Consider the following 25977-nt stretch of genomic DNA (forward strand, 5'->3'; position numbering starts at 1 on the left):
GGTAATGCAGCCCACAGTGCTTCTGAAGGTGGGAGATCTCTGTGCTGCCTTGGACTGCATAGTGAGTGCCCATCCTGTGACATTCTTGTATGGCACAAAGTAAGCTGGATTTGCTCTCACCCTCTTGTTGGTGCAATGTGTACTTGCTGCATTATGGTGGTTTTGTTTTGTGATTGCTTGTTGTTTTCAGCAGTGGTTGATAACTTTGTCTGTTGTTGTCTTACACCAAATCTAGTAAGCCCTGATTTGGTGTATCTTTTGGGAAAACGCTCTGTGAGAGCTTTCCAGAGCCATTGGCTGTTCCATTATACTTAGTAGCATTAGGTGTTGATGCAGTACAAGTTCTTCTGTGGAAACTTGTTAAAATATCCTCTGCATCTGTCCTTGCTCCACAGTGGCTGTCAGTGAGAGGGACATATAAAGATTATTTATAGGTGGAACGAGAATCATTCACAAAGAAATTAAATGTTGAATAAACTTACTGACCATTACCTAGTGCAGGAAGTGCTTACAGACACCACAGGGAGAATTGGCCTTTCCATTCCAATTCTTTGATTAGTTACTTGAAGTTAGGGTAACCTGATTTTATATATACAGTTGTATGTCTTCATTTCCTGAAAATCTCTCTACTCCTGTTGCTGTGTCTTGGTGCTAATATTGAGTTGAAATTAATGGAATATTCCAGAGTAATCTGATAATACAGCACTCTATATTTACAAGGTAGTTTATTGATGAGCCCTTTTAACAAAAATGTGAACTGAGCTAGATCTGCAGTTCTGTAGGGCAGGAATCAACACTATTCTTCATGCTGTGGAGATGTAGTGTGTGCTGGCTTGAACAGTGTCTCGTCATGCTAATATTTTTTCCTTCTTTGGCATTTTAAGGGCCTTAAACTCTGGAGTTGAGTACCACTGGGACCAGCTGAATGAGAATGTCTTCACTGTGCATTCCAGCAGCAGGAATACTGAACGGCCCGGGTGAGTCTCCTGGGTGTTGGGTTAGAGAGATCTGACCCTTGCTGCTGTTTTTGTTAGATCTGAAAACATCACTTCTTTGTTCCCTTACCACTGGCAGCTTCAAATATGTAATTTTCTCCCCCTTTGACATTGTCTAGCTGGGTCACCTGGCCGCCTTCCAGCAAGTGACATTCAGTGCCCAAAAGTGCCAGTATTAGTAAAGTACATGTGTCGTTTAGAGCCCCAGTAACAGCTGTGGGAGGAACATGTGGGGCTTGATGCATCAAAAACACCATGTAAAGCAAATGGCCTTTGGAGGGTAACCGAAGAACAGGGGAATTCACAGAGAAAAAGGCAAATCTGTGGTGTTGACCTGGTGACTGATTTTCATCTTTTTATTTGCTGGTCATGGGACAGTTGTTTCTCAGTAATAAACTCCAAAAATAAAGCTAAAGCCATTAAAAAAAAAAAAAAAGGCAATGTCCCTTTTGGCTGTTTCAGTCTGTCCAGTGATGCACATGTTGTTTAAACACAAGGGTGATGCTGCAGTCCATTGCTTCTTGCCATAGTGATAAATACTCCTCTGTAAGCCAGCTGTTCTCAGCAAGAGGGTGATAGTTGTGTTTCTGAGTTGTGAGCTTCAGCGTAACAAGGAAGTTGTTTACGGGCTTGTGTACAGGGCAAATGTCTCGGCTGTCCTACAGCCTTGGTCTGACTGTGGGAGAAAAATAAGCAGTAGAGATTCTTTACTCTGCTGTATGAGTGGATATTGCCACTACTTAAGTTTTTCACAGTACGTACTCAGTCTGGTATAATGGCAGCTTGAAGGCAGAAATACTGGTCCAGAATGAACTAGCTCAAAGAGAGAGCAAAAAAAGTGTAACAGGTTTCAAAGCCTTATGAAAAAAAGATTGTGAATGAGGCAGTCTTTCCTTGAATCTCTTGACCATTTCCAGAACTTAGAGGTCAGTTTAGAAAAGAGCATTGTGGCATTGTCAAGATTCAGCTATAGCATCGTACAGTTCAGCTGTTCAAGTCTGAGAAGCTAATGAGCCTTGAGGTGCTTCCTGTTGTTTGCTTTGAGAACACAGGATTTCTCTTGTCTGACTGGAATGGGCAGAAATGCCTGCTGGAGTGCATTCGTGTGCAACGCTGACAATCTAGGAAGTCCAGAGGAGGAAAAGGATACAGGCTACATCCATGGGAATTAAACCTGCCCTGCTGTGCAGGAGATTTTGTGTGTGTTTGTGCTTCTGCACTGCACGTTGTGTTGCCTCCTCAATGTAGTGATTCCGAGACAGTTGTTCTGCAGGCTAAATGATGCTGCAAGGATATCTCTCCGTGCCTGTAAGGCATGCTGCTTCTGTGGAAGGGTGAGTGGAATCTAAGACTCCATTGGCTTTAAACTAAGAGACCAGCATGTGTAAATGAGTGCAGGTCACAATTCCTTTTATCTCCATCCTCACAGTAGCAAGCAGGTGCCTGGTTGAAGTGAAAGCAAGAGGAACCTCACATTCATGTCTCAGTCTTGCTTGGGCATGTTGCCTCCAATGATCCTGGTCTTACTTGTTTTTCTCTCTTTTCAGAACCAGCAGAGCTACATGGAGGACAGACAGGGACATGGGCCTGATGAATGCCATAGGCCTACAACCCCGAAATCCCCCCACCTCTGTGACATCACAGGGTACCCAGACCTTGGCACCTCAGCTACAGAATGCCGAGACTCAGACAGAGAGGGAGGTACAGGAGCAGGAATCCTCTTCTGCAGGGACTGGTGAAGGTAGGAGATCAATCAGTGGTTTATCTAACAGAGCTTACCTGGTGATTTAGGCGTTTCCACATATGTTCCACATCCTATCAGTGCATTTAGATACTCCTTTTTTCTCTTCAACAAAGATTTCTCTGGCCTAATTTGCCTGTAGCCAGGCATAGATGATCAGGAGAGTGAATCTCTGGCCATATGAATAGAAAGGTTGTCTTTTTCACATGCTTTGAGAAAGGAAAATTAATTCTTCTCCAGATCATTGTGTCTTTGTAGAATCAACTGTACTGCCTTCATTCTTCACATGTCTCCTGAACTCCTAAACATCAGTAAGGCTGCAAGCTGCTGAGAGTTATCATTTCTGCCTCTGCATTAAGAGTTCAGCCCGGTCCTCCAAGTTACGCTAAAAGTCTGCAGGCTTTGCAACATTTGGATACAAAATAAAATACTGTAAATTACTCCTCGCAAAGCAGCTTTGAGGATTCTGTTTAGTTTGGTTGATGAGGTACATGAGGAGTGCCCAGCACAGCTGTACAAAAATGTCTCTAGTGGTTAGCAGTCCAGGAAAACTTGCCAGTATATAAGGAGCTGGAAACAGCTACTGTGCAATTCCTGTATAATGATAAAGTCACTAATCTGTTGAAAACATGTTGATTTATCCAGGCTTCTTGTCTCAATACTGTAACGTTGTGCTTTCATTCAGCTCTGAAGGCTTGGCTAGGTAGGAGTTGGGCAGTATATACATAGGAAAGACAAGAGAAAATCAAGGAGACAGTTTTGAAGTTGTTGGTTCATGATGAACCTGCTTGGCTTTGGGAAGCAGCCCACAACATGCCTGTTTGTGCCCGTGTGCCCTGTTTGTTCTCTGTCACTCAGAAAGTTTCTTTTTGGTATGTGACTCTTGCACAGTTTCTGCTGTGTAGTATCCAGTATGTGATATGGCTTTGTGTTTCTCTGATCTCAGCTCTTCTGTACAAAGTTAAGTGGGAAATTCCTGCCCGCTGGGGTTTCCGTCTGCTTATCTCAGCAGAGCTGAGATTAACCTCTCTGGAAGGTTAGTACAATTGAGGGCGTGTGAATACAACTGGAGCACAGACTGTCTGGACAAATGCTGAACTCATGGGAACTGGTTCTTCCACTGAATGTGGTACACAGACTGGGAACGTGGTAGTGTGGGACCTTCTTGCATCAAGGCCATGATGGCTGATGCAGGAGGCTTTGGGAGTCTGTTCAACAGGGAGAGCTCTTCAACACTGCTTCCCCTCTTGCTGTTCTGCAATCATCTGACAGTTTCTTTAGCTTGTTCTTTCTAACCTTTCAATTACCAGATCTAGATCATGGGTTTTAACTAGACTGTTAATGAGGTGGAGAAAGGGCTGTTCTTTACAAGTGCCTTGGCAGGATATCTCTACAAAAAGGAAAACACGTAACGTTTGGAAGAGAAGGAGTGTAAATAACAAGCCTAGGATAGGTACTTGTCTTCATCTCCCTTTCTTGGAAGAAGATTGATGAGTTCCAGATCTGGTGTGATTTCCATCTCAGAGATTGAGTTACTACATATCCCCTAGCAAATGGCCACAGCTGCAGAATGGGCTGTCACACTCCTGTCAGCTCTATTAGTGTCTGTAGAACAAAGGAGTTACTGCAATTTACACGTGTGCCAGAGATGAGCAAAGACATTTTACCTTGTTGTCGATCACTTCCTATGCCATTTGCATCCTCAGTTAAAATTCCTGTGTAAGGGCTCAAGAGTAACTTGAAACAGGGAACTGTGAAGACATTAACGGTCAGGAGGATGGAGGACTAAAAAAAATCAATAATAATCCATGATAGAAGCATAGTACAAAGACCTGACATGAAGCAGAAAGACAAATTTTCTTCTGCTTTTATCAACACCGTAGCCAGGTACTTGTGTCAGCGGTGGTCTGGCTTGTCTAAGTCTTTGTGCTTCACATTACACATGAGCATTACTGGCTGCTTGTGACAGTAAGCCAGCTGTTTTCCCAGCATCTTGTGATGCATGTGCAGTGTGTTCCAGCAGGTAAGATTAGGTGCTGTGGTGCTTTTCTGATGGCCAAATTGCCCACTGTATCCACTGTAACTCTGCCTGATGGAAGGGAAACATGATCCAGATGTCAGGGGCAAAAAAAGGAAAAAAAAAAAAAAGAAGAAATGTACTACCAGTAACTTGGGGTGTGACCCAGGGCAAATTATTAATCATCTACCAAATGGGAATAAATCTTCCCATAATACAGTACACCAGGGGCTGTGGAGATTAATTACTGTTTTGTATGGGGCTTTGAAGATGGAAATCACTATGTAAAGGCTTAGCAGCATTATCAGCAGCAGAATGGATAAATCAAGTGCGATTCTGAGTAATGTAAAGGAAAGTGGTTTAGTTATCACTCTGCCATGAGGGGCAAAAAAACCCAAACCAACCAACCAACTGACCAACCAATGAAAAAAAAACCCTTATATGTAAAAAGAAAAAAAAGAAAGAAAGACTGATGCTACCCTGAGAGTAGGTTTCTGTTCTCTGTCCTGTCAGCCCTGCTGTTTGTGGGGAATTCTGGCTCAGGGCATTTCTTGCAGATATGTGCTTACTGTTAAAAAAAAAAAAAAAAAAAAAAAAAAAAAAAGTATGTAGAATTGCATCAGAAATCTAATTAAGTTCTGTGTGGGTATAAATAGTTTCCTTTTCTCATGCAAAGCTCTGCGGGGACTTTGCTGCTCTGATTATCTTTCTACCTCCTTTGGAGGAATGAGTGTATGATGACTTTATTAGAAGTGAATCCCTCTAATGTCTGAATCTCTCTTTTGCAGCAGTTAAGAGTGGACTTGTGAACTCTGCTCCCACGCCACACATAAAGGAAAGGTAGAGTTGTGAGAAAACTAGGAAAGGTAGAGTTGTGAGAAAACTAGGAGAGATACCAAGAAATGCTTAAAACAGTGTTTGAACTGTCTCCTGTTTTCTTTTAAGCTGACAGACATAGTGGAAATAGTGATAAAGTTGTAACTTTGAGGCACCCTTAATTAGAAACAATCTGTTGGGCGTTATACTATGTTTTCCTTGCAAATAGGCATGATGGGAGTGGGATCTGTATTCAGCTGGCAAACTGAATCTCACTTAAAACCCAACAAAAATTCCTGATGAGATTTAATGCCAAAAGCTTTGACCTCTAGAAATTGTAATTCCCAGTCCAGACTGGGTCAGGCAGTGGCTGCCACTTGTTCAGACTGTTGGATCTTTGGAGTACACTGCAAGGGGCAGTAACTGCAGGGTCTGCAATTGTGCCAAAGCAGGGTGAGGGAGAGGGTGCTCTGCAGAGCTACAGGACACTTGTTTGATAGAGGGCCCATGCTGTCCCCTGGCTGTTGAGAATACATCAATATATCTTTCAGGTAATCCAGTTGTTAAAAAGAAAACAACAACAACAAATAACTGAAGAGCAATTGGCATCTCATTTCCTATTGTCTGCATTGTCTTTGGGGCTTAAAATTCAGGTAGCCATCTCAGTGCTTGTTGTGCAAGTTAAGCATATGCTATGAGTTACTGAAATTGTGGCCATCAGAATATTTGCTGGCAGTGGATTGCTACTTGGTCTGTCTTTGGAGGAGCAGCATATTGACTTCTGTCATGCCATATACAGTTTTTAACTAGTTGGGTTGAAGTGTTTATCACCAGCCAGTACAAACTTCCATTAGTTCCAACTGCTTGCAGAGGTTGCAGCAGATACATTTGAGAGGGAAGATTAAAATCAAGGCTTGGGTTTGTGAGATTCAGTCTGTTCAAACTATTGGTAGTGAAAAGACAGCACATGCAAGCAAAACTTTCCTGATATAAGCAAAGCCTCCTGAGGATGCCTAAGGAGCACTTGGAAGCAATCAGTGTGCCCGCATGTGATGTAACTTACTTAATCTGAGACATTAGGAACACGTGTTGAGGGGCTGCTTGGGCAGAAATACTCTGTCCCCAGTCGAGCCTCATAAATGCTAACAAGGAGAAACATTTTGTTTTATGTTAGCTGAACATGTTCTTAAAATGCTGTTGTCAGATGTGATGTGACTTTCGTGCAATTAGTGTGGAAATGGGAACTGGGACACCAGGGATCAGCTTCTAGATCTGCCTCTCATTCTCCAAGTAAAAACGTGGGTAGATCCCTTAGCCTTTCATCTGCCCATCCATCTGTAAGATCTGCATCATATGTCCTACAGAAATTTTGGGTTCTCTTTAAAATCCTCTGAAAACCACTACCTAAAAAATAGACTTAGGTTCTAGAAGTATGTACTATTCAAGGCTTTACAGTGTGATCTACTCCAAGTACTTGGGTCTCTTGGGATTAAATTATGTGGGATACTTTTAAACTCTCATTATGAAAGTAAGTTTCACTCACCTGAATAGCTAAGGTGAGATATTACTAAGAAAAGTTTTGCCAGTTAAAGCAGTTGTATCTTTTCTGAGTTCTGTGGAGTTGTTTGGATTAACTACCTCAGAAAAGAAGTGTGAACATATTTCTGGGCTTGGTTGGAAAGAAAAGTAACTAGTAGTATTTCTTGTGGTGTGAAGGGAGATGATTATTCATAGCTGTTTATACTGTGATGTGTCTCTCTCTTTTCTATTCTTATGCAAGGGGTGAATTAATGTAAAAATACTGGTATTTTTATCTCTGAGCATCTGAATTAGTGGGTCAGCTCACACCTCAGAGCTATTATTTTGTGTTCTCTGAAGACTTAGCTATCTCTGCAGTGCTTACTGTTCTAATTTTGAAGCTTTGTTTGCAAACATGGTTCCTAACTACTGCTGGTATTAGAAAGAGGAATGTTGAAAACAGAAGAAAATTCAAGACCAATGTCAATATATTGCACAGATACAGGGGAGTCTGATCTCATCCTTGCTTCTGTGGACTTTGCATTTCATCAGGAGTGTGCCATCCATGCCCAGAGGTAAACAAGTTATACTCTCTATTAGTACTTCAGAGTCCACTTCATTTAAAAGTGGAAATACCCTGCCTTTATGCCCAGCTCTGTCCAAAGTTTGCACGATGTTTTGCCTGCATAGTTTTCTGTGTCTTGCTGGAATAGCATAGAGAACTTTTAAAAACAGATGCATTAACAAGGGATCATTTAGTTAAATGTTTGAGACAGCTACATCGACAGAAATCCCCTGGTCTTTGGGATAATTGCCCTTAAGAGTAATGTTTTGTTCTGTGTTTGGAATACAGGGGAGTTCAGACCTCTGGAAAGGTCACTGTGGTTGCAGTAGCAAACATTTGTAGGAGCACAGCACTGCAGCAAGCTGAAACGTGTGGTTTACAGCTTTGCTGTTGTTTTGGCTAAGTGCCTGTGTGCCCACCCTGAACATTCACCAAATGGAAGTCAGCTTATTTCACTTGCTCTGAGTACTAATGTAGTCTGCATTGGCAGCCTGGTGAAAGAATGTGTGTGGGAGTCACCAGGCAGTAGAAACGGGCTGTGTGTGAATCTGTGCTGTAGCTCAGCTCAAGGCAAATGGCACAACAAGCTTTGCTCTGAACTAGTTAGCCAAAGTCATCATTGAAACCTGAGAGAGGAAAAGGGGAGGACAGTCCCCAAAGCAGAGGTGTTTGTTGGCTGCTTGAATGGTGAGGCTCATTTCTGGCTCTAGACAGTTGGGAATTTCCAACATTGCTGTATCTCTGGGATCTGAAGGCTCACGCCTTGCTGATTCCTGCTGTGGCATCAGCCCTTGCCTGTCTTCTGAGCAAGCAGACACCTCAATTGGAAATTCGTCCATTGCATATGGTAATTTAGGGGCAGGATAGAACAAGAGGCGCTGTAGTGAAGCACATGTTTGTAATGCTGAAGAGCATTGGCTGGCTGGGAGTCCTTGCTGTTTTGCTGTTCCAGTACTTCTGTACTGGACTGGTTTATAGTAAATGATCTGTCAAGAGCATGGTACCTGCTGTTTTAGTACTTGTGGAGATAGGTCTGTCTGGCATGTCTCTAGACCAAGTTGCAAATCTTGGCTTTCTTAAGCTTCCTCTCTGGCCTGGCCAGATGGTTGGTAATGAAGTACAACTATGCCCTCAGAAGGAAGTGATAACTGAATCCAAAAACCATGCTTCTCAAACCTTCCACTTATTTCTGCTCATGATTAATGTTGCAATATCCCTTGGCATGCATGTTTTTCACACTGGAGTTTCCAGTATAATAGCTGCCTCTGTCTCCAGTCTTTGTACTGGTCAACCAAGTTCCTAGTTCATGCATCAGCCACATCGTAATTCATACATCAGCCACAACCTGAATAGGATTTCTGTGCTAGAGTTGTGGGTCAGGCTCTGTCCAGGGGGTATTCTTGCTCACTCCTCTAAAGCCATGCTGTAGATTCTCATGTGGTTACAGGTGTCTCTGTGATCCCACTGATGCTCTAATCAAGGGGATAGGTGCAATGAAATAGAAGGTTTACTACATTCCTAGCAGAAACCTACTTACTCTACTGGTGAGATTTAAATTTGCCTTTAATGTCCATAATATTTCTACAGGAGGCAGTATGTCAGCAGATTTCCTTGAGGATAAAATTAACTTTGTCCAATGGTGGGGTTGCTGGTAGTGCCTGATGCAAGTACCACTGAGCCCGTGAGAAAAGGGAACAAGCTGTCACTGGCTGCATGATGTCTCTACAGTGGCATGGTGTGCACTTTGCTGAGTATCTTAGCTCTCATGCTGGATACATGATCATACAATCACTGAGGTTGGAAAACACCTCCAAGATCATCAAATCCAACCTTTGACTGGACACCACTGTGTAACTAAATTATAACACTAAGTGCCATATCCAGTCATTTCTTGAATGCTTCCAGGAATTGTGACTCCACCACTTCCCTGGGCAGTTAAAATGAGTAACCACTGTCTCCATGAAAGAATTCTTCCTAATGTCCAACTTGAACCTCTCCTGGTGCAGCTTGAGGCCATTTCCTCTTACCCTGTTGCTGGTTAATTGGGAGAAGAGATTGACTGCTACCTGGCTGCAACTTCCCTTCAGGCAGTTGTAGAGAGTGATAAGGTCTCCTCTGAGCCTGCTTTTCTCCAGGCTAAACAACCCCAGCTCCCCAGCTGCTCTTCTTATGACTTGTGCTTCAGACCCTTCCTTCACTACCTCCATTGCCCTTCTCTGGATTTGCTCCAGTACCTCAATGTGCTTTCTTATAGTGAGGGGACCAAAACTTGGCATGGGGTTCAAGGCATGGCCTCACCAGTGTTGAGTACAAGGAGACAATCACTGCCCTGGTGCTGCTGGCCACACTGACACAGGCCAGGATGCCACTGGCCTTCTCAACCACCCTTACACACACACTGGATCATGTTCAGCTGCTGTCACTGCTGTTGACCAGAACTCCCAGGTCCTTTTCTGCTGAGCAGCTTTCCAGCCCCCCTTCCCCCAGCCTGTAGTGCTGCATGGGATTGTTGTGACCCAAGGGCACATTGTAGAACCTTATGCAATTGGCCTTTGCCCATGACCCAGCCTGTCCAGATCCCTCCTCAGACCCTTTCTACCCTCCAGCAGATCAGCACTCCCACCAACTTACCGTCATCTGTGAGCTTACTGAGGGTGCACTTGAATCCCCTCATCCAAATCATGGATAAAGGTACTAAACTCCACAGCCTCAAGTGTTTTTGTTTTCCTAGTCAGTGTGGCATTTGGTTTTTATTGTGTTTTAACTCCTCCCTACATCTAGCCTTGTTGATATTTGTGTTCATTTCCTTGGTGCCAGGAGAGCTCATGGCTTTCTCCTCAAATCAGCACTGTAATAGCTTCTTAGAGGTGGGAGTGAGATTTATTTCTTTAATAAGAACCAGCAAGATCCCACTGTGGAATGCTTCTAGCAGTTCACTATTACAGATTGTTCTCCCCAAATGCTCTGGGTAGGGTTTGTAACAAACGGAGGATGCTGAAAAACTGAACTGGGATGAACTTCCCTGACACGATGATTTAATCTCCTACATGGACAGTTCTTTTGTGAGATTTTGTTCTCCTAAGGTAATCTTGAGCAATCAAGGTATCTGACCATGGTTCTCTCACGGCTCACTACAGCCCGACTGTAAAGGGAAGTCTCAGAGATAAGAGTAGACAAAGACTGTAGGTCTTCAGATGTTTTTTTGTATTCCTCAAAAGATATTATCAGTCAAGGGGAGCAGGAGCCTACACACTTGATTGTAGCTAATGTGGAAGACCATGTTCTGTAGTTACTGTCTACTGTTGACCAGCTTCTTATATCCTGCCTAGACTGACACTGGGGACATTGCCATCATGCCATCTGCCTACTTCTCAAGCAGGTGAAGTAGGAAAAGCCATGGGCTTCTTTAACGCCATGGATGAAATGTTTGGTTTATTGCAGTGCAAACTGAGGTTTCTCTTCCTGTCCTCATGGGACTGGCAGGATTGTCTCCATAGCTGTGATAAAGCATCCTGCCTCTTTGACTACCACTCTTTCCCTCATCTTTATGACCAGATAAGAGCTGCTTTTCCGAGGCTTGGACATGCAAGTCTGTGAGGGTTACCTGTGGAGGTGGCCAAGATTTTTTTGACAGAATTTGGTACCTTTGCTTGGCACTTAACCAAGTGGAAAGTTACAGAAATAAAATACTGGGTTCCCTCTGGAATAAAGCCTATCTTCTGTCCCAGTACATGCACACTGTGTGATGCAACTACTCAGCATGCTTTATTTTGTGTTGTAGTTTGCCTTGTGCACAGAGTTGCTTCTGCTTTCTTCTGCAGGTGAAGGTCCAGAATATGGGGCCAGCGGGGAGGATGCCCTGAGCAGGATTCAAAGGCTGATGGCAGAAGGTGGCATGACTGCCGTGGTTCAGCGGGAGCAGAGCACCACCATGGCGTCCATGGGCGGCTTTGGCAACAACATCATTGTGAGCCACCGGATCCACCGCAGCTCTCAGACTGGTGCAGAGCCCACTGGAGCTGAGGGCACGTCGGCACAGCAGTCCAGCTCTCAGCAGCTGGGCACAGAGCTGGAGGGACGGATCCTGTCGGAGTCTGTGCAGCTGCCGGAGCACGGCCTGAACCCGCGGACAGCCCCTAGTGGGAGTGAAGGACAAAGCGCTGGTGACCTGGACCTGCCAGAGCAGGCCCAGTCCTCCATGGACACCGAGGGACCAATTGAATACAGTGACCTAACTAATAATAACCATCTTCCTGACAGTACCAACTTCTATAGTAATGACAGCACCAGCGGGGAGTCACGGAACAGGTAGAGATTGAGTTGTGTGTTGGTGCTACCCTTGTACTGCTCAGCAGAGACCTGTACCTCACAGCTGACCAGGAGCTGGAAGAGTAGGGGTGGGTGGCTCTAACATGATCCTGGTGGTTCAGAGGGCTTCTCTAATCCTGGGTGATGGGGGAAGGGATAAGAATTGCAAGAGAAGCCATGGGGAAAAAAGCATACTTTACTTCCAATGTTCCCACTGCTGAAAAGTTAACAGGAATTACAAACCACACTTGCTGCACATCAGCCAAATTTTGAAGCCCCATGGCATTCCCTGAGCTAAGCCCTGCAACTTGGTGTATCATCCTTTGTAAAGCCTTTTCCTTTCCTTTTTCCTGCCCTTTTATACCCATGGAGCTGATCAGTAGAGTGAAGAAAGGGAAGGGGGCCTACAGCATCCATCTGGAGACAGGCAGTACTGGGCTAACCCAGGGGTGATGCTCCAGCTTTGTTGCTGGGGTGGAGGAGTCTTCCAGGCCACAGTCCCTCTCCATAGCACAGCACTGCTTCCCCAGAGTGAGGTGTTCTGAGACCAGTCCTGCATATGCTGTGGTCTTTTCTAGGACAAACTGGGCTTCACCAGAACATGCATGGCTCAAGATATGCTCACAGGTGGGATCTTTCCTTTTTAGAGTTAGTTTAGGACTTGGGAGGAACTGAAGCAGGGATGCCGTATGGATGGGTAGAGGGACAAGGGCTACTGCTCTCTAGTCTGGATGCAGTTCACACAAGGATGTTCTAAGCTGTGCCAATATTAACATGAATGAGCCACCCCAGTGGTTTCATGGTGCCAGGACTGAGCTGCACCTCCTTGGCAGGGGGCAGGAAATCTCTCAGCTCTAGGCCAGGATGTGAGGTATGGGTCTGTGATGTAAGGTGTTGCATGTGAAATCTTGACCTTGTACATGTAGTTTCTAGTGGAGAAGTCAAGGCTCTGATACTTTGTTTTTAGTCTCAAATGTGATTTTCCTTTTCGTTTGTAACTCTCCATCCCTAGCAGGCTTGTGGAGGAAGTACGGGGAGAGTGTGAGTGCTAACGAGGGAAACACCAAAGATCAATGTCATTAAAATATGACAAACCCTTGCTTGACCTCCTGTCTTCATTTGTGTGGTGTCTCTGTGTTTGGCCTTGGGGATAGATACATCCATCTCAGAAGCTCTAGGCAGCATACAAATGTCAGATGATGACCACTCCCTTCCCAGGAGGAAAGCAGACTCAGCCTGTGAGTTGAAAGTCCAAAACTGAAAAATTGAGGTGTGTTTGGGAGTCTTGCTTGGAAATGGCATTTTAACCAGTCTGGAGAGATTGAGCAGGCACCTCTGCATTTCCCATCATTCAAGTACTGCAGTAAGGAGAAAGAGGAGCATTTCACCTATATCCTGTGTGTAGAGGTGCAGCGCTGAACATCTTGGGCAAGTGGAGAGTGGTCTGTCTTGCTGACCCCTTGATGCAGAAGAGGATTGCAGTATCTGGCTGTTCTGGGTAGAGGAATGCACTATCTCCTGTTACCGCTGTGCTGTGAGGGATGTTTCCACTGCTGTCTGAGCACCTGCCAGCAGCTGCTGTGCTCCTCCCCAGCTCCTCTAGATTCTGTGCTGCTAAGACATTACAATAAATAACTCTGTCATTAGGCAGCACTCAAGCTCCCAGTCAGAAGAGTCTGTTAGAGAACATTAAGCAAATCTTCCCTTAAATCACAGCCTGGAAATGAACCTTAAATCAAATCAGCTGCTGCCAGACCTCATTGCTGAGTGTTAATGAGGCTCTAAAACCTGCCCCAAGCGAACCACATCCCTGATCTGACAGGAGAGCAGCCTGAAAAATGGGATTCCCTTGTGTGGCAAGGAAGATTTCAATCCCTGTATTGCCTTACTGTGGAGGGGCCTGAGGATGTGCTGGCAGTTGGGAGCCAGAAGAGCTATGTCTCAGATGGACAGACAAGGCAGTGAAGGTCTAGACAGAGCTGTTTATTGCTCTGCTTGAAAGCAAACTAAAACAGAACCTGTGAAAAAAAAACCACTTCAGCTCAGCCTGACATCACTTCTTCCCTCTCCCTACATGATTCCTGGAAGAATCTTGAGGGCCATTCTTGGTAGATGTGTTGCAGAACATTTATAGATATCCATTTTCAGAATGAGCCAAGCTATCTACAGAAAAATTTCCATCTCAGTTGGAGAAGTGTCTTCTGGGCTGCCTCACTCTGGTGCTGGCAGAGTCTCAAAGCCTGGCATGCACTGTTGCTGGGCACTCTGGCCAGGCTGCTGTGCCGAGGCCTGAAGCCTGCTCTGCTGATGGCTTCTCCTTGGTCCATACCTGCCCCCACTGGAGACTGGGGCAGGACAGGGGCTGAGCTGCAGTGGGAGCTGGAGCAAACCACAGCTGCTATCTTTGCCATTGTGGGACATCTCTGAAGCTCTAAAGCACTCTTCCATTCAAGACTTGAAGGGGAGGCACTTCCTGATGAGGTAAGGGTGGAGGCCTGGTCAGAGCTGGCAGCCTTATAGCTTTGGGTTAGCAGTTTAGCCCGACTGCAGCCTGTGTTCCTTTGGACTTTAAGCAGGGGCAGTGGGCACAGTGGGTGTGGACAGGCTTAACCTGCTGGTGCTGCCTTGGACATGCTTTGCAGATGACCTGCTGTGGCTTCACTACTGAGCAGGTGCCCTCAATGGTCATGGGCTTATGTGTACAGAGAGCAGTGTTTTATTTCTGAGTTTTAGACGTAGGATCTGCCAAGCTCAGATTATCCCTGCCTGAGATCTGATGGAGCTATCTGGCTGAATGTGTGAAGAATAGGGGACAGGAGGGAAAAAGCACCCCCACCCCAAAGCAATTTATTTATTATGCTTCCCGTGCTTCTTGTGGGATGAAACTCTTTATCCACTCAGGACTGCTCCAGCCCAGCAGTCTTGCTCAGTTGTTTCAGGCAGGGCTGATCTTACTGTACCCTCCAGCAGTGCCCCTGAATCTGCAGGCTGACCTGAGGCCTGGAGCCCTGTGTAGACCAGCAGGCAGTGGGATTGCCCACGCCTGGGACAGCACCACAGCAGCTCAGGGCTCATTCCCCAAGCCTTGCAGCTTTACCTGCTCACTGCAGTGTGACAGTGCAGCACTGAGGCAAATGCCATGCAAGGAGCAACATGGAAATTCAATGAGAGCTGCTTCAGGAAACCAAACCAGAGCTGTGCATACTTGCTGGCCCAATTTAGGAGGCAAAATGAGAGTTTTGCTGCGTAGGAGCAGGAAATAATCTTAAAAAGTGAAAGCTTTTCTCAGCCATAGACTGTCAGGAGCCTTTAAATGTGCTAACAAAATCCTGGGGAAAGGAGAAATACAGTGCAGAGAATTTTATTTAGCTTTCAAAAGGCTTTTGATAAAGTCCCTCATAAGAGGCTATTAAAGAAACTTGGTCACCTCAAGGGTGAGGGGTAGAGTCCTCCTGGAGATAGAAGCTGTGGGAATTGGAGTCAAAAGTAAGAGCCATTTCTTGGCATGGAATGAGGTTAATGGTGGGTTGGTCAGGTTCAGTAGGAGCCAGTGTTCTCTAAAAGCCCTAATGAGCTGAAAGAGGAGGGGAACAGCTGATGATACAAGATTATTTAGGTTAGCTAGGAAGGGAGAATGTGCCAGAAACCTGGGGCAGTGGGAGGAGGTAGTGGTTGGAGCTTCTGTGCTGGAAGAGGACTTGTATGAATCCTTCACAGATGGAAACCTGCATGGGTGCTGCTGCTGCCAGTGAATGCTCTGGCATCCCTGGGCCTGGGACCACACCAGAGGATGAGCACTGCCTGAAGGGAGACCTGGGATCCAAGAGAAGATTGCTGAAGCCTTGGCAGGTGGTATAGTGAATTGGTGATGCTTGCTTGTCCCTGTGAGTCCTGGGTTTTCTGCCCTCACTCCTTGGCTTATCTATTGCTCCATCTCCCAGTACTTCTATTTGACCTCCCTGAAAGTCCCACCCCACATGTGGCTGCTGTGGGGTGACCTTGTAACTGGGTGGTGGTGGGACCCCAGCTGTGTGTGACCAGTGGGAGATACGCTGGGCAGGGACCTGGTCACAGCTGGATGTGTGAGGAATCTCTCCCATTATTACTGATGCCAAGCCCCATAATTGGTTCCTCCAGCTGCTGCTCAGGCTGCTGGCTGGGGACCTCTCTGCTCAGTCCCAATCTGTCAAAGAAGTTATTCTCCAACAGGAAAAGGCAAATTAATTAAAGTGTGCAGCATGTGAGCCATCCACCACTAATTGGGATCTTGGTGTGCAGTGCATAAATGTCATGCCATTGCCACTTCTGCATGGAGGGGGCTCTCAACACACAAGGGAGCTGGAAGGCAAAGCAATCTTTCTGGCTGCCACCCTCTGCCAGCCAATTAATGCCTGTGTCCGTCTCCCCTCATCCCAGGGATCAGAGGCCTCTCCCTCTTCCCTGCCCAGCTCCTGCCCTTACAGCCACTCCGTGCACTCCATCAAGCAGGAGGATTTGTTTTCCCCACAGCATCTCAAGCAGAAGTGCCTCTCATCTGCTCCCAGTGAGCTCCCTCAGCTCCTTTTTGTTTTGCCTTTCAAGCAGTTGTTGATGGCATATGGCACCGGTAGGAGCTGGCAAGGATCAAGCTGTCTTCCCTGGGATGTTGGCCCTGGGCATCAACTCAGGTTCTGCCGGAAGCCACCATCCCAGAGAGGACACAATGGGGCTTCCCCTTTGCCTCTCATCTGAAAATCAATATGCTGCTGCTTGGTCTCCAAGCATCTGCCTTCTGTGCCAGGGTCTTGCCTATCAATGCAGGCCAGGCTACTCCAGCTCAGTGGTGCCACAGGGCAGGGACAGGGGGTCCCATCCAAGCAGCTCAAATAACTCAGGGGGACAGGCAAAGTGTGAGCAATGGAAAATGTGAGCACAGCAGGGAGCAAATGCCACCACTGGGAAAGGCAGCCAGACACACAAGTCTCCAGGAGGACCTGTTGATGCAACTCGAGCACTGTGTCTGTGGAGAGCTGCAGCTGGTCTCTGCCACCCCACTGAGCTTTCACTTCAGCTGTGGCTGGCCAGCCAGTGAGCTTCAGGCGCATGGAATTTGGCACCTGCTGAGGTTTGCCTTTCTGTCCTTGCATCCTGCCCTGCTTCAGCCTGGCTGGTGGAGTTGGACTTTGGAGCCCCTGCTCTTTCCAATCTCAAGAAACACCTGAAACTCCCTGGCCTTTCACCCTTACCCTCTTAGCTCCTAGCTTCAGCTTCACAGAGGCTGAGGCAAATTGCAGACACTGCAAAAATGTGAGATGTGGTAATTTAGGCTTGGTTCTTTCTTTTTCTTAGGCTCATCTTCATGGCCTTTTCCTGGAGTATAATGCTGGACCCCTGATACCATCGCAGCTATTAAAGCCTGTCCCTCAATCCCCAGTTCAATAATACAGTAATAGTCTGATAGGATCAGGAGCTGGCTCTGATGGCAGATGGACTCCAGTCCCTTCTCCAGCACAGCGTGAGGCACTTCCACCCCACTGCAGGGAAATTTTAATTTGCAGATTATTTGTTTTCACTGCAGGCTTTGGGGATGGGGGGTGAGTAAGTGGTGATTGCTGGCTGCTGACCAGGCACTGCTGAGAGCCCTTTGCTGGCTGGTACCCAAGCCAGCTTCTCTCCTTCCCCTGGGTCCTTGTCAAATTCCCCCAGGGTGTTGTGGTCGTGGCTCTGCCCTTTCCCTGGAGGTCATTAGCTCTGGGTTTGCTTGTCCTGCTGGACAGGGCCAGACCCCACCCAGGGGTCCACGCTTGGGCGGGGGCTGTAAACTCCTTCCCCCTCCAGCCTCAGGCAAAATTAGAAAAGGCTCAGAGGGGCTAATGAAGACTGACTGGCAGCCACTGGGGAAGCTGATACTAAAACGTGTAAGTGCTATAGCAGTACAGAGGGTTGTATTTATCTGTCTGCCCACTGCAAAATTCCCATGGAAGCCCTGCCAGCAGCCCTCTGTTAATCACCTACATCAAAGGAAATGCTAATTAAAACAATTATTTAGGGAGGGACTGAGGCTGGTCCTGCTGCATTGCTGAGTGGGGGACAAGCACAGCCATTAAACAGCAGCTTTAGGGCTCTGGTACCTAGTGTGACTGGCAAGGGCAAGTGATAACTGAGAAGAACAAGGGGTTTTCATGCATAGGGAGTACCTGGGCCATGGGTCCCAGTCAGAGAGGACAAGAGCTGAGCGTGCAAATGCAGCAGTAACCCGGCACAAGATGCTGCCACACACTCAGCCTTTCCCGCCCACAATGTGGGAGTAAGAACCTTGCTCCACGAACTCTTTATTTCAGTGTCACGCAAGCTCTGCTGGCTCTTGGTAGGGGGGTTGGGGCTGCTCCCCGCAGAGCTGCAGCCCCAGGCTGAGTGGTTGGCAGCGCTCGGGGTGCAGTGACCCAGGAGAAACCCTGGAGATGGGTTTGCTCCAGAGGCACTGAGGATGGCTAAGCCCAGCATTGCTTTTTTGATGAGATCTCAGATTTGGTTGACAAAGGTAGCTGTGTCGGCATAATATGCTTAGGCTCCTGTAAGGTATTTGACATAATACTTCCTGACAGCCTGATCAGAAATTAGCCCTATCCAGCACTCTGTGGGTTTAATGCAGCTAAGTGCAACACCGTATGTTTGGGGAGGCAGAATGTAGGTCGCAGCAGTGAGCCTGGGCTGCATGGCACCAGGAGCCAGGCGAAGGTCAGGGCACCCACAGCACCACTGGACCTGTCCTGCAGAGGGACCGAGCTCGTTCCCTACAAGATACTTTGGAAATTAAACTCGAGCAATGGCTCAGATGAAACCCCACCAGGACTCCAAGGTGCCATGAGAAAGCCAGCTCAGGAATAGCAGCAGTCAGAAAACTGCCAGTGAGCAGAATTCCCATCCAGGCCCCAGCCCTGCTTCAGTGCTGTCTGGGCTTGCACTTGTTTCCCTCAGTTCCTCCTTGCAGGGTTCAGCAGGATGGGACACCACCTTTCCCCTGGGTTTCTTCAGGCTCCTGTCCCCTGTTTCCTTCCCTGCCCTTTGGCTCTTATCCCTGCCTAGGCGATTTTCTCTAGCAAACACCTCCTGCATTTTTTTCCCTCCCCCTCTGGAACATCATTTATCTTATGCTTGTCAGTGAGCACGGGCTTCCTAGGAGCACTGCTTCCCACAAAGTTACTGGGCCTAATGGCAGCAGGGTGATCTTGATGCTTGCCAGGATTCGGATCCATCCATGGGGACACCCCAGGATGGTGCAGATTTGCAGGCTCTGCTGGACAAGAGCACATCCAGGCTGTGAGTGCCCATGTCCTGCCCACACCACCGTGGGGGTCATTCGTTGGTCATTTGGAGCTCTGCCTTTGGGCAGACTCACTCCCCACGGAACCCCTCAGTGCTGCCAGCCCCACTGGCTGCACAAATGTTAGCTTAAGGAACAGCGAGCAGCCTGAAACTGCTGAGGTTCCTCCCACCTCAAGCAGCCCTTGCTCTGTCTCCATCAAGGCAGTTTAAGGCTGTCCAGATGGCCTAATGTACCTCATCAAAGTACAATTTGTATCGCAGTGCACAGCTATGTGAAGCATCCCAGCTTGGGGCTTGGCAGTAACACTTGGGCCAGTGACACATCTGCCTCAATTCACTGGGGACATGATGGATGGAGGGACTGTGATCTGTAGCCCAGTGTGAGAAGACTGGCCCAGCTGAGGGACCAGGGGGGGATTTTGCATGGCAGCTGAGGGCTGGTGCTGGTTGGGTCCCCCCTGGGCATTGGCAGCTGCTGCTGTAGGGATGGTTGGAGATGCAACAGGTCCCGTCCTTTGAGAAACAGCTGGAAAAGCCCTTTGAGCCTGGCAGGAGCATGGGCTTTATCTCTGCAGCTGCAGTGACCACACTTGCAGCCCCACTGGTTTTGTTCCAAGCCCTTGCAGCCCCAAAGGGTTGTTCCTTCCCACTGGCATCTTCAGCTGTCTGGGAGAAATTTATTAAGCACTGCTTTGCTTTGCTTGCACTTTCTGGACAGGCCCTGTGTGCTGCAAGGGTTCTCCTGCAGCCTTCCTCACAAGGCTGATGTGCTGCTGCTCCACGGCTAAGGTGGGAGAGGCCTTGACTTCTCTGCTGGGGATGCTGCAAGGTTTCCAGGTCTCAGGCCTTGAATTAATGAAAAAAATAAGTTTTCATAGAATAGTTTTACCTTTCAAACAAATAAGACTACAGCTGCTTACTTTCCTATCTTGAAATACTACCACTACAATAATGCTTCTTTAAATTTCAGTCATACAACCTGTTTAGGGTCAGACACTCAACTAGGTTTGAATTAATTCAGCTCATCAGAGTGTGGTATTCCTGAGAAGAAAATTCACCTTCAAAATGTGTTGCTCTCACTCAGCTCTGAAAATGAATATAGATTTTCCCCACTTTACAGTAGCAAGGGGGGATCCTAGGTTATTTGTCGTGCTATGGAATGCCTGCCATCCCACTTGCTAGCAGTACTGGGGGATGCTGGCACACCACAAGAGCTGGGGGAGAGCAGTGCTGGTGTGAGCAACTGCCGAGGTGGATGCATGAAAGGAGACTGGAGGGGTTGGATAAAAGTGGTTCAACCAAGTAGCTGCATGGACTAGCAGCTGGAAAAGGTACAGCCAGAGTGTGGGGATAGCCAGAGTGCAGTGAAATGGGGTCTGAAGATCCCCCTGCTCCTGTGGTGATCTCAGCCAGTTCCCCCCCGAGGCACAGTGGCTGGTAACACTGCATCTCCAGCGAGGCAGTTGGAAGCACTTGCTCTCTGGAGGTGCTGACAGCTCCTCTCCTCCCATTCCAGGTTTCAAGGCCACGTACCTATTCCCCTCGTGGAATGAGCTTTGGTCCCTGACTGCATCTGACTGGGCTCTGACTCTGCCTGGCTGCCTAGACTCATCCCTATCTGCAGCTCCATCCTCCAGCCGAATCACCTAGGGGCTGGAAATTACCTCCCATCACAGGCTCATTTTCATTAATAAAAACTCCAGGCTGGGCTGGTATTTTTATTTGTTTTGCTGATGTGATTACCTACCTCCCACCTGTGGGTCCCCCAGCCCCTGCCTGTTAGAGAGGGGGAAGTTTCATGTGGGTTAATAGGCTCTCAGGGGCACTTCTGCTCTATGTCATGGCCAAAAATTCCCAAAGCTCCAAGATCCCTGCCCCAGACAGCTCTTCTGCCCAGACTACTCTAGCTGCTGGGAAGCTGCAGACCCTACTCCAGCTGCAGAGGAGTTGCAGTGCTGCATTGGAGCATCCCCCTGCCTCAAGGGAGGGTCTCAGCACCAGGTCCCCAGGAGGAAGCACTCTGCTGCCTGCCTGGCCAGGCTTGCCAGCCAAATCACTGGCTGGGGCTGGGAGAGGCCCCGTGCCAAGGTGGAGCACAGGAGGCCTGGCCGTGGGGAAGGCAGGAAGGCTCTGTGTGTGCATGTGTGCATACACCTGTGTGTGTGTGTGCAAGGGAGCACCCACAGGGCAGAGAAGGGCTGCAGCATGGAAGGATGGAGGGACAAAGCTGGGCTAGCAGCCCCCTGCCTTCTTCCTCTTGTGCTCTCTGCCCTGAAAAACCTTATTTAAATTAATGATAAAATTACCATGAATTGAGGGGAAGGATCAGTGCCAAAACAGAGGCTGCTTGTTTCCGACTTCCCCACATCCTCCAGGTTTTTGTGTGTGCCCCCTTCCCTTTTCCTGAGGCGTCTCTTCCTCTCACTGGGATTGTTGGAGGGATAGAGACCTGCCTGGCTGGAGACTGGATCCCTTGTCCCTCAGTGCGAGCTTGCTGGTTTTGACTCTTGAATCCTGTTGAGAGGGCTTGTGCCTCCATCTTCCCCAGGGTCCCCAGCTCTGGGGGCCCGTCCTGGGGCTGTGCCTTGCAGGCAGCCCAGCCCCACCACTGCCCTGCTCTGCAGCCGCCTCCTGCTCGCCTCCCAATTCCCTGGCAGACACAGCAGTGAGATTATCGTAATGATGTCCGACAAGGCAGTATCAGGAATTACGCTGATAAATTTAAACAGACAGCTTACAAAAAACCCAACAAAAACAAAACAACCACAACTGAACCCAGGCTTGTAATTTAATACAGGGTTATTAGCCTGGCCATCAGAGAACAGAGCTCTTGCATCCTGCAGCCTCGAGCCTCCTCTGTCCCTGGCTCTGCCTTGAGATATGGCCTCTTGCCATATCACAAAATACTTTAGCCATGGTTTGGCTTGGCTTGGGGTGGTGAAGTCTCCTTGCTGAGTGCTGGGGCTGGTGGGGTGTGGGGTGAATGCAAAATCCCAGTGGCAGCAGCCTGCCTTCATCCTTGCATTGCATGGCAGTTTGGTACCCATGGCCAACCCACAGGGGGCTCTTGTGCCCAGGGTAAACTTCAGTGGGCAGAAGGTGGGGAGAAGGGGTGAGAGGAGGACAGCCTCATGTGTGGGAGGTGTTAATGCTGGGGCACTGCCCAACAACACATTCAATGCCCACAGAATGAAGACAAGTGACAAGTAGCCTTGTACCTTCCCCCACACCAGGGCCAGGTCCCTGCCAGGCAAAGGGAGATGCAGGGCAGGGGCAGCATCCTTCTTGGGAAAGCAGGCATCTGCTGTATCTAGCTGTATTAAATGCTTTCTTGACACAAGAAATACTGACTGTTTTTTACCTGCTGTGGATCTGGCACACTTGCTGTGTTCTTCTTGGTTGCCTTCCCTGTGAAAGACAGTGTAGGTAGCATTAACTTTAGTGGGGCCTCTCTGTGAGGTAAATGTGCCCATGGGGAGCATGGCACAAATTCTGTCCACATGGGGATCAGAGTTGATCTGCCTGAAGTGAGATGTGCATACATAGAGCTCTTTGTCCCCCAGGAGTGCCAGCAATTACCTCAAACTGAGGGAAATGCTCTTTTCTAAAAGATACATTTAAAACAGGGAGTGCATTTATTAGACTGCATGTGTTTTAGAAGGCAGGCTCTGCCAAGCTGCTCGGTGAAGCAAATCTGATGGCAGGGTGATTGTGCTGCAGGGCTCCTGGCTCTCTGCCCCTGCAGTGGAGAATCCTGGCGGGGCTGCAGGGAAGCCCCTGGAGAGGCTTGGGTTTGCCTTGGTGCCCCAGTGCAGGGGGAATGACAAGCCACTGGGAGCCTGGGCTGAGTGGTTCAGTGCCCGTGCGGGACTAGGGCTCGTCTCCTCGTTTGGGATGAGTTTCTCCTCCGGGACTGGTTACATGTGCCAAAGGTGGTGTCGGCTCCATGGAGGTTTGCCAGGTTTAGAGGCTGCAACCCCTGTAGTCCAGGGACCAGCATTTCCTGTGGACATCCTCCCCTGCAGCTCTGCAACAGCCACTGGCATGTCCTGCAGAACCCAGCAGAAATGTTTGCACAGATTACCTGAGCTGGAAGGTGTCAGGAGGGCAGGTGGCAGCAGGTGGCCTGGGGACCCTGTGCCATGCCAGGGAGGCAGCCCAGGCTCGCACTGCCAGCAAGGCAACTGCCATGTGAGGAAACATGGAGGGTTAGTGAATTAAAGAGTTAATGAAGCTGTTTTGAAAAATTGGAAAATTAACTAATTAGACTAATCTGTTCAAGGGGCTCAAGCCCCTGGTTGCTTTTTCCCTGATAGCTGGGCAGCAAGCTGTGTGGGACAGTGGGCCTGGGAGAGAGCCTTGGGGAGCTCATGGCCACGGGCAGGCACAGAGTTCCCACACACTGCCTGGCTCCACAGGCCAGACCCAGCCCCTGGGCACAGCAGTCACAGGGGTGATGTGTGTTTCTGTGTCATGTGAGACATGGCAGGAGAACAGCACAAGCACTTCTCCTTTATTTTTCTAATTTTTTTTTTTTTTTTTATAATAGGTATAAAAGAAGTGATTCAGAAGCACTTTCCCCCTTCCATTACCCAGAAAGCAAGAGTTGCAAGAGTGGGGTCTGCAACAAAGCAATTATATTGAAGTATTTGACGTCGTGCTTATACGGCAAATGTGACAAAACCAAGCACAACCTTAAAATAGCAGCAGCAATCTTTTAAAACACAAAAAGCAGATGATTTTTGACTGAAAAGATTGCAGTGCACCAGGCTCGGTGCAGGCTGTTGTGTTTAACTCTCCAGAGGTGCTGCATCAGGTGCAGGCTGCAGCTGCCCTCCTGCTTTTGGATGAGCTCAAGCAACTGGCAGTGCCTAGAAGCAGCTTTCCAAGGGTAGCTGCAGGTGACAGAAGTGTGTTTCACCTGCCATATCCCCTCGCTTGATTTAAGGCACCAATATTTGCAGCCAGGCTGAGAGCGCAGCTGTCTGGTGCTCCCCTGGCATTTCATGAATGCTCATAGGCCTATGGACTGGTGTGAATCGCATGCCTGTGGACCAGCTAGGTGTGGGAGAATGGCTTTCTGTATTAGTCACTACTCTTTCAAGCTCATCTGGCTTCCCTGCATGGGCCAGAGTGTCTACACCTTGCTTTCCTGGCTGTGCCCTGCCTGGCTTCTGGTGCCACCATCAACCCAGCCACTGGGGCCACACCTGCTCCATGGCTAAACATAGTCACTTGTTCCCTGGGGCTGTGGCTCTGGCATCCTTCATTGGTGCTAAAAACAACATTTTCCAAATAAAGAAAGAAACAATCTTTCATTACCTTGTCTCTGCAAGCAGCCAGGGAGGCTGGGAAGCAGCTGAGCACTAAGTGATGTGCTTAATGCAGCTTTGGCATCAGGTTTTTTTTTTTTTTTTTCTTCTGTCTCCAGTTAAGGAATGCCATGAGGCATGAGCAAATGGGGTTCTGGATGACTACTGAGGGTCTGGCTGAGGCAGCAGTGCATGGCTGGGTGCCTTCAGTCACCTTCTCTCTCAGGAAGGCTGCAGCAAACCTGCTTCTCGACCCTGCAAGTCCTCCTGCCCTGCTCCCTGCAGTGTGATTTCCTCCTGCCCTGATCCCAGCATGGTCTGGGATCTGGCTCACCTTGCACCCATGAGTGACTGTCCTCCTGCAGAACTCATTTGTTCCTGATGTGCCCTGGGGACAGCTGGAATGAGGGGAAAGGGCTGTTCCTCTGGGGATCGTATTGACAGGGAAGAGGAGGACTTGTGCACAGATGATCCTGTACCTCCTCAGTGGGGAGAACAGGTGTGGGAGGCTCCAGGCAAAAGCCTGAAAGCAGTATTTATTTCAGACCTTTTGAGCAGTTCTAAGCCCCTTTACAAATGTGTTATCCCATGACCTTAGGTAAATTATTAGAATAGAGGCAGGTCACCACAAGGCACTGTCCCTTCTTCCATCTCCCACAAGGATGATACCGGCCCAGGGGAACGATCCATGTCCCTCATGGATTTGTTTCACCCAGCAGCACACACAGGGCAGAAGCCCACCCACAGGTGGCATCACTCTGTTGTCTGCAGCCCTGGGCATGGGCAGGGAGTCTGAGTTACTGCCCTGTCATTTAGACCGCTCTGTCCTGCCAGACAACGCCAGATCCACTCCAGTGAGGGAAGGGAAGGGTGTCTCCTTTCTTGGCCAAGAGCAGGTAGAGCAGCTGCCTCTGCTCCCTTTTTGGACAATTTACTCCTCTCACCAACTGCTGGGCAAAGCCTTCTCACCCCATCTCCTGTGGCAGTGATGGTCCAAAGGCCTGAGCCTTTCTCATTGTCACCAGCTGCTTTTTCTCTCTCTGACTCTCCCCTTCTGAATTCGGTTTATTTTGGTTTTGAGCTGATAGATGGATTAGTATTTATCACCAGGCTGACTACCAGAGGGCTATTACAAGTGATTTGCAATGTAAATACTTTCGTCATCAACCACATTTTCTTTAGACTAAGGTTGACTTTTATGAATATTAAAGCCTTGTAAATGGGTTCAGCAAGTTTGTGGGAGTATGTCTGTCAGAGGGAGAGGGACTGGCTGCCTGCATTGTGCTGGAGAGGCAATCTGGATCCACCGGAGGGCACAGGGATCTGGTGGCAGAGGGAGGGAAGTGGAGCATGAAAGGGTGTGTAAGGCAGAAAGAAAACCTGAGTGCCTTGAAGGACAG

General features: G+C 48.1%; 2 protein-coding genes across 9 annotated transcripts in view; both read left to right on the top strand.

Moving 5' to 3' along the window:
• The window catches only part of AMBRA1 (autophagy and beclin 1 regulator 1), a 125284-nt gene extending 112225 nt beyond the window's left edge, over positions 1 to 13059 (top strand). For all 8 annotated transcript variants that reach the window (XM_066321161.1, XM_066321166.1, XM_066321167.1 and 5 more), the window contains 3 exons: positions 885 to 977; positions 2543 to 2736; positions 11474 to 13059. In XM_066321161.1, coding sequence (XP_066177258.1) covers positions 885 to 977; positions 2543 to 2736; positions 11474 to 11964 — 778 coding nt within the window. In that variant the 3' untranslated portion in view covers positions 11965 to 13059. The remainder of the gene's footprint in view (positions 1 to 884; positions 978 to 2542; positions 2737 to 11473) is intronic.
• Positions 1 to 25977, top strand: part of PHF21A (PHD finger protein 21A) — a 508751-nt gene that overhangs the window by 172835 nt on the left and 309939 nt on the right. The gene's annotated exons all lie outside the window — the stretch shown is intronic.

Source organism: Sylvia atricapilla, chromosome 6 (genome assembly GCF_009819655.1).
Source record: "Sylvia atricapilla isolate bSylAtr1 chromosome 6, bSylAtr1.pri, whole genome shotgun sequence".
Taxonomy (NCBI): Eukaryota; Metazoa; Chordata; class Aves; order Passeriformes; family Sylviidae; genus Sylvia; species Sylvia atricapilla.